A 17,360-nucleotide genomic window follows, 5' to 3' on the forward strand; every position below is an offset into this window, starting at 1 on the left:
AATCTACAGAGGGGGAACGGCCCAAGCCAGGCGGGACGTCGGCGGACGACGCAGGACCTGCGCCGTTCCTCCCGTCTAAGTGACCATACAACATACATGCAAGCTAGTACTGTAATGAATCCGTTCAGTGTATATGTGTGCATCTAGTTACATAGATCTACTACACAGTGCCCTGTTGTCCGCACCCAGATGCCTCCACTCGCCCTCCGCCCCTAACGTTGGGGCAGAGGGTTTTTATTTTTCTGAGCTGATTACGCTCCGTCCATCCTAAACCGTCTGAGTAGCAGATGTAGAAAAATGTATGAATGAAAGTGTGTACAAGTTATGTGTGTGGGGGGCCCCCCCCATGGGCGAGAGGGCCCACGGCTGCTCCATTCATCCCAAGCGTTTACAGTTGTTAACATGTGGTTTTTTTCAGTCTTGATAAGTAAAAGCGAGTTTAGATTACAGAGGAAATGAGTAATGCGTTTCAGTCAGTAACATGGGGTTAGTCGAAGGGGGGGTGGTGGGGGGGGAGGCTGGAAAAAGGGGGGTTACAGCAAGCAGCACTGCACAAAGAATGCTGATGCAGGAAAAATATATAATCGAGGCACAAAATTGATGCTCTGTGACTAAAATATCTCCAAATTCTAAAAAATATTATATTATTTTCTGTAATTATTCCATTGTGAATGCACCGGTGTTGACAAGAGTGCACGTCTGAAGTTAAAATTTCAAGCTACGGGCCGCTCTTTGCTCCACTCCACTCACCGTGGAGCGTGTGTGGGGGGAAAAAAGGCGAGCGTCCATAACCTCCATAAATAAAACTTCTAAACTTCTTCTTTTCTCATTTTTACTTATTAGTAGAAACTGACTTCCCTGTGTTTAGAAATATATTAACTTCTTGTAATTTTAATTAAAAAACAAAATGTCTCGAGGTTACTCATAAATATGTTGCTTCATTTTTTTTTTCTCATAAATAACATCCAGATACTGACTTCTTTTTTTTTTTCCTCTGCTTTCTATGAAATAATAACCCATGTTAGCAAAATAGATTTGAGAAACTGTAATATGCTTTTTTTTTTTTTATTCATTTTAAGTTACTTTCTATAAATGTATGTGGAAGAACTCAAATATAGTCTACGCTGAAAACCTGTCGCAAATTCTTTCCCTCGAAAAGAACAAAACAAACAAAAACTTAAAGCTCACTTGTAAAATCGACAAAACAATAAGCGTAAGGAGTGCATTAAGTCGAGTGGTCTTTTTTTTTTTTTTTTTTTTTTTTTTACTTTTTCTGTTTTTTTCTTTTACATTCAAATGCATTGCTTGCTCAATGTGTGATTTAGACAGGTTGGTACAATTGCTTAAGTGCATCCATTGAAAATAAGGATTTCCTATCACTCCTTAAAAGGGATTTCTACATAAATGCATAAAGACCTTTTTCATATCAAGAGAAGAAAAAACATCAACAGTTTCTACCATTACTATAATAGTAAGCTTAATACAATATTGTAAATAATACTAACAAGAACTTAACGAATCAAATGTCACCGTGAGTCGCCCCCCTTCCCTTCCCTCCCCACCCACAAACCCCCACCCACTCCACCACCTCCATCGCTGCTGCTCCGCCGAATCAAAAAAAAAAAAAGTGTTTCGTACTGGGTGCGCTTGGACAAATGAAACTTACTCCTTTATTCTTAAGAATTAAACTATGCATCAGTTCGTTAAACTACACGGTAAATATATGATTTTAAACCAATGTTCACTTTAAAGGTCTTAAAGCTTTTTATACACTTCAGGTATCAGGCTGATGAAATCTTTACTTCTTTATTATTATTATTATTTTTTTGATAAATCTTAACCTATTGTTCTATATTTTACTAACATGCACTTAAACTTAAAGGTTAACGGTTAACTCTCTGAACGACATCCTTAAAGGCGCCGTCGCTTTGTTACACCTTGTTTAGATCTGAGGGGATTTTACTCTGCTTTTTAAAAAAACAAACTTTATAAGAAGTTTTGGATATTTCTTTCTTTCCCCCCTCCCCAACGATTTAACCCAGAAACTATTCAAAGAAAATACTGAGGAAGTGCCCGGATGTGCTTTAAGTGAGTCTCTTGTATTAATCTTAAACAACACTGAAACATGATATGCTTTCATTATTATTTTTTTTCACAGATATCGATTAATTAGACTTTTTGGGGTAAATGATTGCAGCTCTGAGATTATTTCTGGTTTCAGATGCTAAAATAAGTTAGCTCTCCTTGTAGTTTTGTTCTTTGGCTGTGTCTTGACCTTTTTTTTTTATTATTTATTTAATTTTTTTTTAAACTTTCTAAATAATACAGATGAAAAGTCTTACAGACGGATCAAATATGTAAACCGAACTTGAGATATAAGCGGTGTGGAATCTACTAATGAAAGCACACGGACGACACGACACGACGGCGGTTGCGTCCTGTCCCGTCCCGTCGTGTCGTCCCACCTTCTGCCTCTCGCTGTCGTATATTTTGTGACCAAAGCCCTCAAGACATCAGCCCGTCATAAGAAGAAGTCACCAGCTCCAGCTCTGGAGCTCGCTCCACGCTCTGGTTTACACTCGAGTGATGAGAGATGCATGAGAATCCTGAAGTTTGTCTTGACCTGACCCGACCCCTATGACGACCCCCCCACCACCCCGTGTGACTGATGCTCAACGTGAAAATGAATCGAAAGACCCTGATGAACACAACAAGAACAATTACTTATCCTGAAGCGGTTTCACTAATCCATTACACCTCTTGTTCCTCACACTGATGAGTTTGAGGCAGACTCGTGATGGCGTTATCCTCATAGTCAAGGTCAATTTCTACATAGAATATTATTCAAAGAAGCAGGCTCCTGTGTTTATTGTCCCAGTATAGTCCTATTATTGCTCTCCATCCTGATATACATAGAAACTGACTTATTCATTAGGGGTTAGGCTATTACACGTACTATTCATTTGAGATTTTTCTTTTTTTTTTATTTGAGACTGGATTTATACATCAGCGGCGTCATAAAAGGATATTCAATATTACGGTTTATAGTAGAAGTGTCTGGTTAATTTTTCATCTATATATTTGGATGAAATACTAAGTTTAATCAGTTTAAATAATATTTCTTACACGTATGGATCTGTCTAATATACTATTATAGTCAAAGGGAAACGATGGGACGCATATATAAAAGATTTACTCTCCCTAAACCTCAGAAACATTTTGAACTCCGTTTGCTAGAACATTGACAATGACACGTTCAGCTCGTAGAAAACAACCAAAAACCTCACTAGAAGCCGGACCTCTGTCTGGATGCTCGTAACCCATACACATACTGTATTTACATAGATGCTCGGAGTGCTTTTCCCATAAAAGTACAATACTCATTAACTTATACAGCGTCTAAACCGGGAGAATCTCCAACAAGCCCTCTCTCTTCATTAAACCAGTGCAAAACTCAAAAACTAAAGTCAACAGCATCGACTAAATGGATGAGAGGTCTCCCAAATTGCAACTAGCACTACTGTAGCATTAAGAAGAACAAGAACCACCGTAAGAACACATACACACACAAAATAAAACTAAAATGATAGGGAATCCTTATGTGCATGTCTTCAAATCCTAGGAAATATATTTCACCATCAGCGGTCGGTTTGGTATTAATCAAATAAATGCACGTGTTTTGTAATAAGGTGCTTTTTTTTTGTACTCCGTGTTTTTTTTGTATTTTCTTTAAGAGCCTAATTTTTTTGAATCCCTCTTTAATCCTTCGCCCAAGCAGTTTGATTCACATTCTTTTTCATTTTTTTTTTTTGTTTCTTCCAAAAATAAGTACTTTAAAAGTTGTTTTTAATGGAGCGGTGCTATATCAAAAGGCCAACGTTGCTACCTTGTGTGCCAAAGTCGCTGCAATATTTCATTAAGAAAAATAAAAAATAAAAAAAGATTAAGGCAGAAAACAAAAATGGCAAAAAATACTAAGTTCAGAGAACAGTGTCGTACTGCCTCGAGTGTGACGCTGAAAAGCTTCGGCCAAACCACTGTGCAATTTCTCCTCTCCATAAAAAATCCTAACTATCCTTTATTTGTAACATCTGATAGATTTCAGGGTACTTCCTGCCCGTGCAGCGCGCTCCCTGCAGCCCACCACGTAACGCGAGGGGTCTGCTTTTTGTTTTTTTGTTTGTAAAGGAGGGGCCCGTTCTCGAGACACGATCTGCAGAAGAGACAGAAGCCGAGCTGTATTGTTTTACCGCTGAATCCCCTCCGCCTCACCCCTACCTCAACCCCCCCTCCCGTCCCGTCACCACTACTACACATGGTCCACGTGTGACAGAGGCTCAAAACCCGATCAATAAAACTGGAAGATCTGCAGGGATTTATTTATTTATTTTAGGAGGGGGGAGCATACTTCTCTCTTTCTCCAACCGAAATGACCCCCACCCCTCACTACCATGATCATTCAACAGCTTTAATCCCTACCCCCCCTGCCACCCGCCCTCCTCTAGCCCTCTGAAATCCCCAGGCTGGGGCTAAGGCAGACGCAGAGGGTGTGTAATTTGATTCAGCATGAGTGCTGGTTAAATGGGGCGTTTCCTCTGCTTTCCTGTCAATTACAATTGTCTGATTTCATTCTGGAAGCTCAACGCAAAGGGGAGGGGCGGGGTAGGTGGGGTGGTGGTGGTGGGGGGGGCTGCCATTGGCTGAAGCCTCTGTGTCCACACTGAAGGGGCATTTGCAGGATGTCCCATACAGCAGCAAGCTGACACAAGGAGGTTGAGGGGGGACGTGGAGGTAAAGAGGGGGTAGAGGTTGTTTTTTTTTGGAAATTTCAAATTTCAGTTTAGGATTGAGGGGAGGGGTTAGAATGCTTTTTCATCATCTGGAATCGGTTTATGGCAAATATTAGTTGAAAACAGGTAACTACCGTAGCTCCTGATAACTGCAGAGAATTTATTTCTCTCCTAAGCCCCCCCCCTCCTCCCCTGTTTCCCTCCTTATTTCACAGGCGCTGCCAGATTCAGCTAGGGTCTTTCAAATTTTGTGTGTCTGTGTGTTTTGGGACAAAGGAGCCCCCCCTCCTTTCCCCAGTAGGAACGGCTCAGAGCAGCAGAAAAGGAGAGGGAAAAGGGGAGGGGAGGAAGGGGCAAGAGGGAGTGGAAGGAGGGGGTCCTAATCGCCCAGCTGCATCCAGACCATCCAGCCCCCCTCCCTGTGCAGCTTGTAGCGGTGGGGCGGTGGTGGGAAGGGGGCTCGCTGTGGGACCCCCATCGTACCCCTTCACACAGCTCCAGCGTCCCCACACGGTCCGCACCTGGACCAGCCCATTTGCCTAATTATGAATGAGCGGATCCGGGCCGTGTCCGAGCTCTCTCCACAGCCCCACGCCGCTACCGGGCCCAGACAATGACGCCTCCAAAAGCAAAACGGTCCAACTGTAAGCAGGGGGAGACATAAAAGCCACTCCCAAAGAAAAGAGAGAAAGAAAAAGGAGGGCCAGGCGAGACCTCCAACTCGGGGTCACAGCCACAGTGCGCCACGAAACACCTGCTCCTGTACAGCTTGGCTAATTACAGGGGGAGACAGGCGGCCCCTCGCAGCTCACACATAATGCCGTTAGCAGTGGGGACGGGGAGCGAGGATTACTTGATTTGGGACTCTGTATTTTACAGAGTCAACTATTTTAATCTGCTGCTGATTCAGTGAAACATTCTACAGTTTTTCTCGGCTTCTGTCCACGCACTAATTCTCCTCCTTATTTACAGTGCACGTCTCAGAGTAACGCTTGTTGACCGGAGCTCTTGCTTTTTTTTTTGGTCCCCACGTCGTTCGGCGGGACGGGACGGGACGTGCGGCCAAATGACCATGCGAAAGACAATAAAAGCGCGGTTAAGGTGGCTTTGAGACAAGTCCATCGGGGGGAGACAGACGTCAAGAACTAGCCAACTGGATGAATTCCAAGGCTTTCGGCCTCACAAATTAAATCAGTGCTTTAAGCCAACCGAGGAACCACATGCTTTTCAAGTGCCACGAGGAGCAAGCATTACTGGATCTTTTCAACAAACTGCAGCGACCAAAGTGTAATCAGTGGCTACTGGAAGGGGAACTTTACCCACACTTAATACAGCCCCAGTCTATCTCTGTGAATAATGACACCAATAAAATTTAACCAATTACTGGAGGTAAATGATGTAAAGTCCTGTCCCCCTTTTAAAGCATTATCTGCTTTCTAAGACTCTTAAGCTAGAAGAATGAAATAAAGGTCTTTGTTTTTTTGTCTCCTCCTCCTGGAAAGATGCCTCGAACCAATCTATTCACATTTCTGTTTCGCCAAAATATTTTTGGACCAATTATATCGAACCACAATCACAGTAAAACAAAAAAAGAACTTAAAAAAAAAAAAAAAGAACTAAAAAAAAGGCTGAATTCACCTTCACATCTGCTCCTGAAATTTCAAGGTATGATTGACAATCCTATTTTAAACCGAGATGATTGTAAGGTGCAATGAAAAAATTATTGTCTTTTTTTTTCTTCGTCTTCCTTCCTAATAACAACATTGACTTTCTAGGTCAGTCAGGTGCAGATTGGGTACCTCAACAATCATCTTCCTTCAGTATAAACCCACTTCATGGTAAAATAAAAAATTTGAATAATAAAAATGTTCACATTACTGTTCTACCTCTGCCTACACTGTGATTCATGAATGAAAAACAGCAGCAGTCAAAAAACTGAAAATGCAAGGTACTATACTTCTCTTATAAACAAAACTTTTATAAAATATATATGCATATATATATATATAAAAGAAAAACTTAAAAATATTTCTTATACTTTTTAGTAAAGCAAGCAGTGCCTTCTAAAATATCTGCTTGATTGTTTTTAAATTTTCTGAAAAACAAAAATGTGTATTATAATAATAATAATAATCATAATAACAGGGAAATCATTGTTGAACAAACACTTGACAAAACTAATGATTAAAAACTGATGTGGTTCCTTTAGGAGAATATTCGGATGGCCTGCGTGACCTGGGTGTGGCACACGGGGCACTCCGGGTGGTTGAGCTCACAGATTCGGATGGCACACTCCATGCAGAAGAGGTTATGGCCACAGGGCACCAAGGCAGCCGTCACTTTGCTCTCAAAGCAGGTCATGCAGTCCCGCACGATGGCCGGTGGCGAGTCCGGCACCGGCAGGCGGCCCGGGAACCCGTCGCCGGCCGAGATGGGCTCGCTGTGGGCGCGGCGGGCCTGGGCGTGGGGCGAGCCGGACACGGGCACGATGCTGGTGACTGAAGAGTTGTTGGTGCCTCCGCAGGGCTCGGGTAAGCCCGGGGAGAGTCTGGTCAGGGGGAGCGGGAGGCCTCCGAAGCTTTTGGAGCGCTGCTGGGCGTAGAAGGCCACCTGTTTGGGGTAGTCGGGGTCGCCCCAGCTCTGGGTACCCTCCGATCCAAAATAAGAGCAAGGCTTCTCTCCGGAGCTGGAGAAGTTGCTCTTGTTGTAGATTCCCCCTCCCTCGTTGCCACCTCCTCCTCCTCCTCCTCCTCCTCCCCCTCCAACCATGGCATCTGAGAAGTTCTGGCGGTAGCTGCTGGTGAGAGGCTTGCGCTGGCCCCCCTGTAGCCCCCACACCTGCTGTAGCCGGCTCTCCAAACCACCGCCGCTGCCCGCTGGGCTGCTTCCACCGTTCGGCCCCAGACAGTCGTTCTCGTTGTTGTGGTCGTGCAGGCCTCCTGTTCGAAAGGCGATGTGGGCTTCGATCTCCTCGCGGGCCCGCTCGGCGTTGCTCGGCGATCCCGTGATCTCAAAGACGGGGTCGCGGTCCCGACTGGGGGTGACGATGTAAGTGCAGGTCTGCTGCTGGATGCGTTTTATGGTGGAGCCTTTGGGCCCCACCACCAGCCCCACGACGCGGTATGGCACTCTCACCTGAATGGTGGTCTGGCCCGGCAAAGGCGTGGGCGGGGACCCGCTGAAGGACACCCCCAGCTTGTTGCGGGACGCCCGCAGCATGGAGAAGTGCTCTGCAGCGGAGATGATTTCGCGGCGGGCCAGTGCAACGTCCTCCTTCCGGCCGGTGATTAAGAACACGGGCTCCTCTCCTCTGACGGGGGTCTTGATGTAGGTGTTGGTCTTGGCCCGCAGGGCTTTGATCTTGCAGCCTGCAGAGACACCAGCACACGTTTTAGAAGAAGTAAATAAGATATATGGCTCAATTTTTGTGACACCCCAATCAAGTTAAAGGAGGGAGCCAGCAGGAAGACACTCTGTTTTGAAGCTGAGCCTTAAATAAATCCTCCACTCCCCCTTTTGTTCAGCGTGAACTCGGATGCTTTTGACCAGTTTAACTTAATATGTAGCAGCTTTTTTTGCTGGCTACACAGAGTAATTACCATGATTTATGAGCTTTCAAGCACCTAAGCATTAGTGTACTTATTGAGTGCGCTATTTTATTTCCTCTAAATCAACTTAAACCGATACTGGCCAGCATGGACATGGACGTTTTTTGTTTTTTCTCATGCAGGGCTGTAAGAGTGATAGCAGATGCAGAATATTTTCACTGTGCTGTTGAGCAATTACTTTTTGACCTGTCCTTGAACTTGCCAGACAATACAGGCAGCCCACATATGCTTCGTTTTTAGGCCATTTATTGCTCCACATCTGTCTTGTTTTTGATCCGAGTGTAATAGTTTACTAAGTGCTTTCAAAGGCAGCTGTGACATGAGGGACGGAGAGAGCGCAGGTTACATCTTGACCCCGTAATGGGACAGAGCTGGGTCTATAGTGAATCAGTAATTATTTAGGAGGATATTAGACCAGGTACGCTGGAGGTCAAGAAAAGACAAAGCAGTTTTGTTTATATTCCGCCTCATTAAGAATGCATCAAGCATCACACCGGCCAGTTTCCATTCAGAAATTCAGGCACTTCCTCATTAAGGTTTCCTCTCTTATCGACGGGTTACATGTGCCTTTCTTGTCTCTTAAAGAGGCCGGTGCCAGACACTCTATGGGCACGGCGTCTGCTCAGAAAAACCATCCCGAAGCACGTCGTCGTATTAACTATCTGAGAGTCGCAGCAGCACCAACAGCTATGAAAAGGTTTTAAAAGACACCTTGAGTTGAATCAGAACGACTCCCTAATGCTACGGCACAGGTCCACTTAGTCCAGGAACACCGACTGCCCAGAAATCAGAGGTCATGCCCCTAATCTGAAAAAGCCCTCTGTGGCCATCGCCTGATATTAAGCTAATAGCTCGTGCACCAGGGCCTCAAACAACTAAATTCACTGCCTCAAACATTTTTAATTAGTCCAAATGAATGTCCCAATTAAAGAATTTTATCTGTTAACCAAAATATGCACGCGTTAATTAAGTCATGGGAGACAGATTTTATTTTTCGGCCGGTGAAACGTGGTGGACGGGATTCAAAACAAAAAAAATAAAAAAATAACCACGCTGAGAGCTCCGAGAGGACGGTACGAGAGCGTCCTCGGGAATCGATGTCTGCGACTCTGACAGGAAACAATCATACCCAACCCTTTCTTCATGACAGGATGCTCCATTTGCCAGATTCACCAGACGGGGCTATGATGGTGCAGAGAGGGGGGAGAGAGGGGAGAGGAAGGGGGTGTGTATGTGTGTGTAGTGCCAACTAACGAAGGGCCTGAAACTGAAAAAGCAGCTCATCTCAAACGCCCCCCCCTCCCATCCCGTCCCCTCCCCAAATCAGCACTTCTTCTTGATCGAAGCAAGGGCCCTCTTTCTCGTTGGATCCACCCTTCTATCCGTCTTCAGTTCCTCCATTAAAATTCAAAACTTACACTTCAGAGTACACAACGATGGGTAGACTGGGGGGGTGGGGGTGCTCGGCGGCACCAACTAAAAACACCCACGTTACTACGGCGGCGAAGCGAGAGAAAAGGGGTGTGTCGGCCGAGAGAGGAGCCATGTCTGCTCCTCCTGGTGACATTATTCCAGACCGGAGATGGATCCGGACCCACTGGTGGAACCTCACCCACCCTGCGGTCTCCGTGCCCCCTCCACCCCCCCACCCCCCCACTCCGGCCTCCTGACAAGACAACCATGTGGCACTGAGAGTGTGCAGTGAAGTGGGGGCTCACGAGGAAGCCCACTCCCCCTCTCATCCGCCCATGTGCTGAGCTCCAAGGCGTGACTCCCATTCAGCTTTCAGATGCTACGCTTCCCCCCCAGGCCTCCCCCCCCCTTTTCCTCACCCAAAGGGTTCATCAACAACAACAACAATTCCCAAAAAGGGTGCAGCCACAATGAAACAGAAAGAAGAGGGGGAAAGAAATCCTACTTTTCCTCCCCCTCCTCACCTCACCTCACCCCTCCATCTTTAGAACTATTCAACACAAACAACAGAAATATTCTCATTTTCTAAAATAAAAACCTCCAACTTCTTCTCGCTGAGTCACCCTTAAAGACCATCCCGTGTGCCAAGCAGCAACACTGTGTTAATGCGCCCCTCCCCTCACCTCACCCCCACCTCCCCTCCCGACTCACACCTTTGTTTGACAGCTGCTGTCATTCAACTTCAAGCTCTTTGTTCAATAATAAAAAAAAAAGAAGAAGAAGGAGAAAAGCCAACTGCAAGAAAGAATAAGAATAAGCAAGAAATAAATATAATCATCATCTGTCTGGAATTAAACTTTCCCAACTCCCTCATTTCAAAAAAAAACCTAAACAACAAGGTGACCACGCTGGCTCCTCTATTGTCCAATTGTGTCAGTGGGCCAGTGCGCAACATAAACAACGAGCTGGATTTGGAAAGAGGAGCAACCTCCACCACGGCTGAGCCCAAATGTCTTGATTTGTATTTTTCTTTTATCATCATTTCATATATATATATATTTTTTTTTTGTTATTCTCTCAGCGATCAGCTCACAAAGACATTCCTCTCCTCGCCAGCTGCACGTTGCCTTTTTTGAACAGTCTGGCGCGTCTCAGACGACAAAGGAAGCAAGTGCTCTCTCCCTGCTCCACCGTGCGCGCCGTGCGTGCCCGTGCATGTGTGTGTGTGTGTGTGTGCGCTGACATTGATGGCGTGGATGTAGAATAATTCGCCCGGGAGGGAACGGTGTGAGGGGAGGGTGGAGTGTGGAGGGTGGGGGGGTCTCCTTCTCTGCTCTGTCTCATGCTTCTGAGCGAATTCACTCCAAAAAAAAAAAAAAAAAAAAAGGCAAAACGAGCCGCGGCTCCTCGTTTCAGGAGGATCAGTCTAATGATGAGTACACGAGAACTTGTAGCAGGAAAAAAGTGGGAGGCTGATGTCTCGGGGGAACACACACACACACACACACACACATACACACAAAAAAAAAACCCACGAGCACACACACACACACACACCACTCCCTTTTCTTTGTCAAATAACACCAGGTAACAGTTAGGGAACAAAAAGCAAGCGCGCAGGAAACCTCGGCGGGGATCATGCAGCTCTGGTAGCGGGATAAAAGCTCAAGTTTGGAGGGAAAAAGGAATTTGCAAGCCAGCGTTTTTTTTTTTTTTTCTTTACCTTGTCTCCCCACTATTTCGGCCACATGTTCAGAGCTGGGCACTGGGACGCATTCTGTTATGTTGCAGCCTCGTCCTTTCGTCTCACTTGAGGAGCTCTCGTACAGGGCGCACAACTTGCTCTTCCCTTGCAGAATCGCCGAGTCCCCGCCGCCGCCGCCGCTGTTCGTGTGGTTGTGGTGGTTGTTGTTGTTGTTACTCCGGTCCTGTACTCCCGTTGTCGGGGCTCCGCCGCCGTCCTCGCCTTCCCCGAGCCCCAGCAGAGACAACTGGCCCAGCGCGACCCTGAGGGCACGGGAGTCGTCTTCCTCCTCGTCGGGCGGCACGAGGAGACCTTCGCTGCCGAAGCCGGAGCCGGCCAGATCCCCGCCGTAGCCCCCATTTTTCTCCATGATCCCTGCTAGAACCAGCAGGCTAGGCATGGCTAACAAAAGAGTGTGTGAGACAAAGACAGGGGAAAGAGACTGGAGAAACAGCACCCGTGCCGCCTCCTCCTCCTCGCCCCCTCCTCCTTCCAATTCCCCCCTTTGCGCTAGTCCCTCCCATAGACCAGCCCCCTCTCTCTCTATCCGCCAGACTCCACAGTACAGTAGTCTCTCTCCGAGCTCCGGGCGAACGGGACACAAGGCCGTCTGCGCGGATAGATGGGGCTGGGCGACGCGTTGCTCCACCCAGTCTGGTTTACACAGATCCCCTCCTCGCCGAGACAAAACGAGCCGCCCTCCCGTTTCATTCCGTCTCAGGTTCACAAGCATGTGGCATCGAGCTCGAGCCGCCTCCGGTCACCTATAGAAAGAAAGGGGAGAAAAAACACCCAAAAAACGCGAACCGTGCGAGCGCAGACTCGGCCGCGGTCTCCAGAGCCGCAGTGTGGCTCGAAAGCCGCATTTTTTTTTATTTTTTCATGGAGACTTATGTAAGAATAGCCACCCAGGATGTAAACAGATGCGTATTAAAAGGTGCAGGCACGGTGCGCACATGGTCACCTAGTGGTGCCGCTGAAAGGATGATGTCAACTTTATCATTAGAGGGGATTCAGATACCAGCAGCTACCTGCTTGCTTGTTATGAGGCGCGTCTGCACCATCTGACGCGAACTACACGAGTAAAAGGAGTTAGTGGCATTTTTTATTTTTTGGGAACGGAGGAGGGGGGTCCGCCCACCTCCATGTAGCCGTGCTTTGCGGCAGGTCACCGCGCTGTTGTCTCCGGCGCCGTTGCGCATGAGGATGTTATGTATAGGAGGCAAAGAGGGTGTCTAAGAGGGGGGGGAGGGAGGTGGGGGTGGGGGGGGCATGTATACGAGGAGGTGAAGAGAAAGGGAGTTGTCAGACAGGCGTTGCAGACCCTATGCAGTGGGGGGAACATCAGAAAAGCCCTCGCACAGTTCCCGTTAAAAAAAAAAAAAAAAAAAAAAAAAGGGTTTTGCAGCAGCCCCGGTGAACAAAGAACCGCGCCGTTCGTTTCCACGCACAGACTCCCCAAGATGTCCTCGACAGAAGCCACGCCGGCAGCATGGTTGGAGCAGTCCAGCACAAAGATTGCAGTGATTTTTAAGAATCTAAATTATTATTATAATATTCATACAGACTTTTATTTCAGCTCCTTTGTCAGTTTTCTTCTATTTCACACTCATACACTACATAAAGTCCCTGCAACTTCAATTAATCTTTAGTTAAACCTGAAATTTTGAATATAAAACCAATAAATGAATATTTTACGGTGATTTATTATTATTATCATCACTCCTGGGTCACCGCTATAAATGAAGCTTTGAGGGAAATGCTGGAGCAGGTGTGTGTAAATTGCTTTGCAGTGCCTGTCCATGTTTTCCAGCTTCCTCCAAGTGTCAGTCTATCTCAAGCTTAGCCTGTCGTTGCCATCTGTGCATACATGCACGGTGTGGGGTGTACACTGTGTTATGTGTTGCATGAGGCCACCTGAATGACAAGACAAACTCTGGGGGATGTTTACTCTGAGAAAAAAATAAAAAATAGAAGAAGAAGAAGAAGAAGAAGAAGCCATCACATCACACGCTTCGCTCGTCTCCTCCATCCTCCTCGTTTCCCCCCGGATTTATTTGTGAAGTTTAATGGTTCAACACCTGGAAATAAACTAAACTGCTGATGAATGAAGTCTCTCGGTGTGTGTGTGTGTGTGTGTGTGTGTGTGCTTTGTGATCCCCAGGGAGGTGTTAAATTCACCCTGTAGATTATTTGTCTGCGTTCGACCCCGTCCATTAATTCTTCCTCAGTTTGTTATTCTCCATCATGTGTGGTGTTTTCCCACACTGTAAGTGGGCTTCGACTGTAACGACAGAAACAAAAACACTCACACACACACTCTTATATGACAGACTGAGCAGGGCATGTGACTCCTCGGCATGAATATTTTAGCATTTCTAGTGAGAATGCCTTCTGCCTTTTGATAACATGCAGAACGGAGCAATAATATAATCACAAATTTCCAAACACCAGCTCCTGAAAATAGAAACAGTATCAGTGTTGTGATAAAGCGGAGGCAGAAAGTTGCAGCGGGCGTATTTACATGTGTAATCAGAGTCTAGACGCGCTCTCTGGGTGCCAATCAGGACGGGGTCGGTTCCCTGAGGGTGCGTTGCAGATGAGAACTCACAGGGAGACTCCCGGTATGAGGCCGGGATTAAAGCATCCCCCCACTCCACCCAGCAGCAGGAAGAGGATGGCGTGGTGAGTGAAGGACCAGAGGGGTGGGCCCAGGGGGTCTGCTGCTGCTACTGCTGCTACTGCTACTGCTACTGCTACTGCTGCTGCTGCTGCTGCTGCTCCCTATCCCCACCCCACCCCGGTGGAGAGGCCGGAGGATGGGGCGAGAGCGACTGATCGCCGCTCAAGGGCCAGCCTCTGAGTGTGGCAGCGTGTCCAAGAGGTCGTCTGGCTCCATTAAAAGGGGTCCGCTGGGAGTCCAGAGCTCCAATCAATAAGAAGCATGGATCTGGGATCAGGTTCCCCCCCACCCACACACTTCCACCCTCTGTCTGCATGTGTGAGTTTGGTGTGGGCCGTCGGAGGCCTTGCTGTTGTAATCTTTATGACCCTGAACTAAACCTTCTCCGGCTCTGAATGATCCTCAGCGGGCCTGGTTTTCATTCAGACATTCTGCCTGTAGCTCTGGGCTACAATTGTCATTTGTACTCTTTAGTTTGTGTGTGCACGCATGTGTGTGTGTGTGTGTGTGTGTGGTAGCTACAGGATACTTGTGAAACCCAGAGTGCTGAGGTCATGTTACTCGCACATAAAAAACTCTGTGATCTTGACCATCTGGTCGCCACAGTACTGCTGTTTCTCCTCTTTTTTTCCTTCTCCCCCCTCTAATGAAAGGCTGACTGGCATCTTTGGGGAGATGCTGTGGTTTACTGCGTCTCTTTGTCCAGGATCTCATGCAAATATTGCTTTCACCTATGGACAGTATCTGTCTTTCAAAGAGGACAGGCTTAATAGGCTGTGGAGACATCCCTAAAGGACATCCCTTTGACTTCCACGGCCAGATGTCCCTTTCAAGACTTCCTCTGGTGCCCCGCTGTCACTTGAATGAGGCTCCCGCGAGCACAAAGGGACATGTTGGCTAAGCACCACGTGCTGATGCCACAGTGAACGGGCTCTCAGGGATGATGTAAGACTCCATGCAAATGATACCACATCTTGTGCTTGTGAGCCGACGAGAGCCCTGAAGTCGATCAGCTGAATAAATCCCTCTGAATGCAGAGGCCGCCGTGTGAGTGTCTGTGGGCGTCTTCTCCTTTTATAGAAAGAATAGTAATAATAATAATAATTGTCTGTGTTTGTTTTCATATGCTGTAAGTTTTTCTGCTGTTTTGATTTTTTTCCAGAGTGACTCACATGAGGTCAGAGCTGTGATGATCAGACGGAGACGCTGGACAGGACGATTAAAACTCAACAACCTCGACTCTGTGGATTCATCCTGCAGACGGACAAACTCTGCTCTGTGTTTGAGGGTAAGTCAAGTGAAGCTCCGCTCAGGACGTGAACGCTTCCCAGTTTTTGTTTCACCTTCAACTCAGTCGTATTATTCACCTTATTATCAGCAGAGATTAACTGTATCTGATCTGTTCAAACAAAGGAAGTGAATTTACAAGAATCATTTTCAGACATTAAACTGCAGCTGGACATTAGATCAAACTAACGTCGAGCTTTGCTTTTACTTTTACTGCGGTCTGAGGTGTTGCTGATGCTAACATCAATAATGAGGTTTTATATTTACTTTATTTTAACTCAACAGGATAAAATGTAATTAAACTAATTCAGTGTTCAGCTTTAGACACTTTGACTCCTCTATGTAAATTACAAAGAGTTGAATATTTCTGTACAGTGGTGTGCACGAAGGTTCTGGGTTCTAATCCAGGTCGACTGGTTCCTTTCTGTGTGTAGTCTGCATGTTCTCCCTGTGTCTGCGTGGGTTCTCTCCAGGTTCTCCAGCTTCCTCCCACCGTCCAAAGACATGCTGGTTAGGTTCATTGGTGATTCTAAATTGGCCGTAGGTGTGAGTGTCTCTCTGTGTTAGCCCTGTGATAGACTGGAGACCTGTCCAGGGTGGACCCCATCTCTAGACCAGTTGGGATAGGGTCCAGCCCCCCCGCCCCGGCCCTCCAGAGGACAAGCAGTTACAGAAAATGAATGAGTTCATGTCAAACCACGTTGCTCTAAACCACAGGTTTCAAACATGCGGCCCGCGGGTCAAAAGCATCCCGGCAGAGGATCTAATCAGGCCCGCAGCATGAATTTGCAAAATTACATAGAAGACTGCAATTTTCTAATGAAAATAACTGAAAATTATCCTTAATTTGTCCAATGTTTTAGTCTGTCCAGAGAAGTGGACAGAACACAACACAGAGACCCAGGACTAAACAGCAGACCACAGGATGCTCAAATTGCACTTATTTTTCTTGCAAAATTTCATTTTTTTTGAAGGGTAGTCCATTAAATGTAAACATTCTCCTAAATTACTTGACCTTCTTTGCATCTTTGCATTAAAACAAATGGACTCATAGGTTATTATGCTATTATCTTACTGGACCGGCCCGCTTTAGATCAAACTGGGCTGTATGTGGCCCCCGAACTAAAATGAGTTTGACATCCCTGCTCCAAACCAAGTCTTGTTTCTAATATTTAGTCTATTGTGAAAGCTTTCTGTGCAGATATGTTATGTCATCTGTATTATTCACCTTTTACCGCGACCCATAATGACCCAAAAAATCTCTTATTGATTATTTTTATGATCAGTTTATCATTTAGCCTAAAAAAAAGCAATGCAACACAACAAACTACCTAAAGATCGTCAATTTAAAATCAGTAAAAACAACAAATCTTTATTTCTCTTTCTCTTTTTTATTCTTTCTTTTACCGTCTCCACCTGTAAACTCTAAAGACGCTCGCTCACATGCATCAGAAACTTTTGACCAACACGACACACCTCAGCCTCCGACAACAAACACACTGGGGATGTTGTGATTGGGAGAGAGAGCTGGTGTCAGCTGGGAACATGAGTCAGGTAGTATGACTTCATTGCTTTTTACGGGTATTAGGTCATCCCTCTCCCTCTCCCTCTCTCTCTCTCTCTCTCTCTCTCTCTCACTTTCCCTCTTTCCACCCCCCCATTCCCTCCCTCTTCCCCCCGTCTGCCTGTCTAATCACATTGTGCTGTACGGCTAGAGACACGCCTAGCGATGAGTAAGGCTCACCTCACTGCTTTCTTCCCGTATGGCGGCGGTGATCTCACAGGCATCATCATCATCCTCATCCTCATCCTCATCATCACAGAGAGCTCTGACC

The 17,360-nt window shown here is 46.3% G+C and overlaps 1 protein-coding gene and 1 long non-coding RNA gene across 2 annotated transcripts; one reads left to right on the forward strand and one right to left on the reverse strand.

Annotated features, from left to right (window-relative positions):
- Positions 1-1,549: 1,549 nt before the first annotated feature.
- On the reverse strand, positions 1,550-12,109 carry mex3a (mex-3 RNA binding family member A). Its single transcript, XM_084557531.1, has 2 exons — positions 11,535-12,109; positions 1,550-8,158 (listed from the first exon to the last, which is right to left on the reverse strand). The coding sequence occupies exons 1-2, from the start codon at positions 11,953-11,955 to the stop codon at positions 6,996-6,998; spliced, it is 1,584 nt and encodes a 527-aa protein (XP_084413657.1). The 5' UTR covers positions 11,956-12,109; the 3' UTR covers positions 1,550-6,995.
- Positions 12,110-14,812: 2,703 nt separating this feature from the next.
- Positions 14,813-17,136, forward strand: LOC311497469. Its single transcript, XR_014699383.1, has 3 exons — positions 14,813-15,285; positions 15,401-15,526; positions 16,957-17,136. It is a non-coding gene; the product is annotated as an uncharacterized lncRNA (long non-coding RNA).
- Positions 17,137-17,360: the final 224 nt, after the last annotated feature.

Source organism: Chelon labrosus (assembly GCF_963514085.1).
Source record: "Chelon labrosus genome assembly, chromosome: 12".
NCBI classification, from domain to species: Eukaryota; Metazoa; Chordata; class Actinopteri; order Mugiliformes; family Mugilidae; genus Chelon; species Chelon labrosus.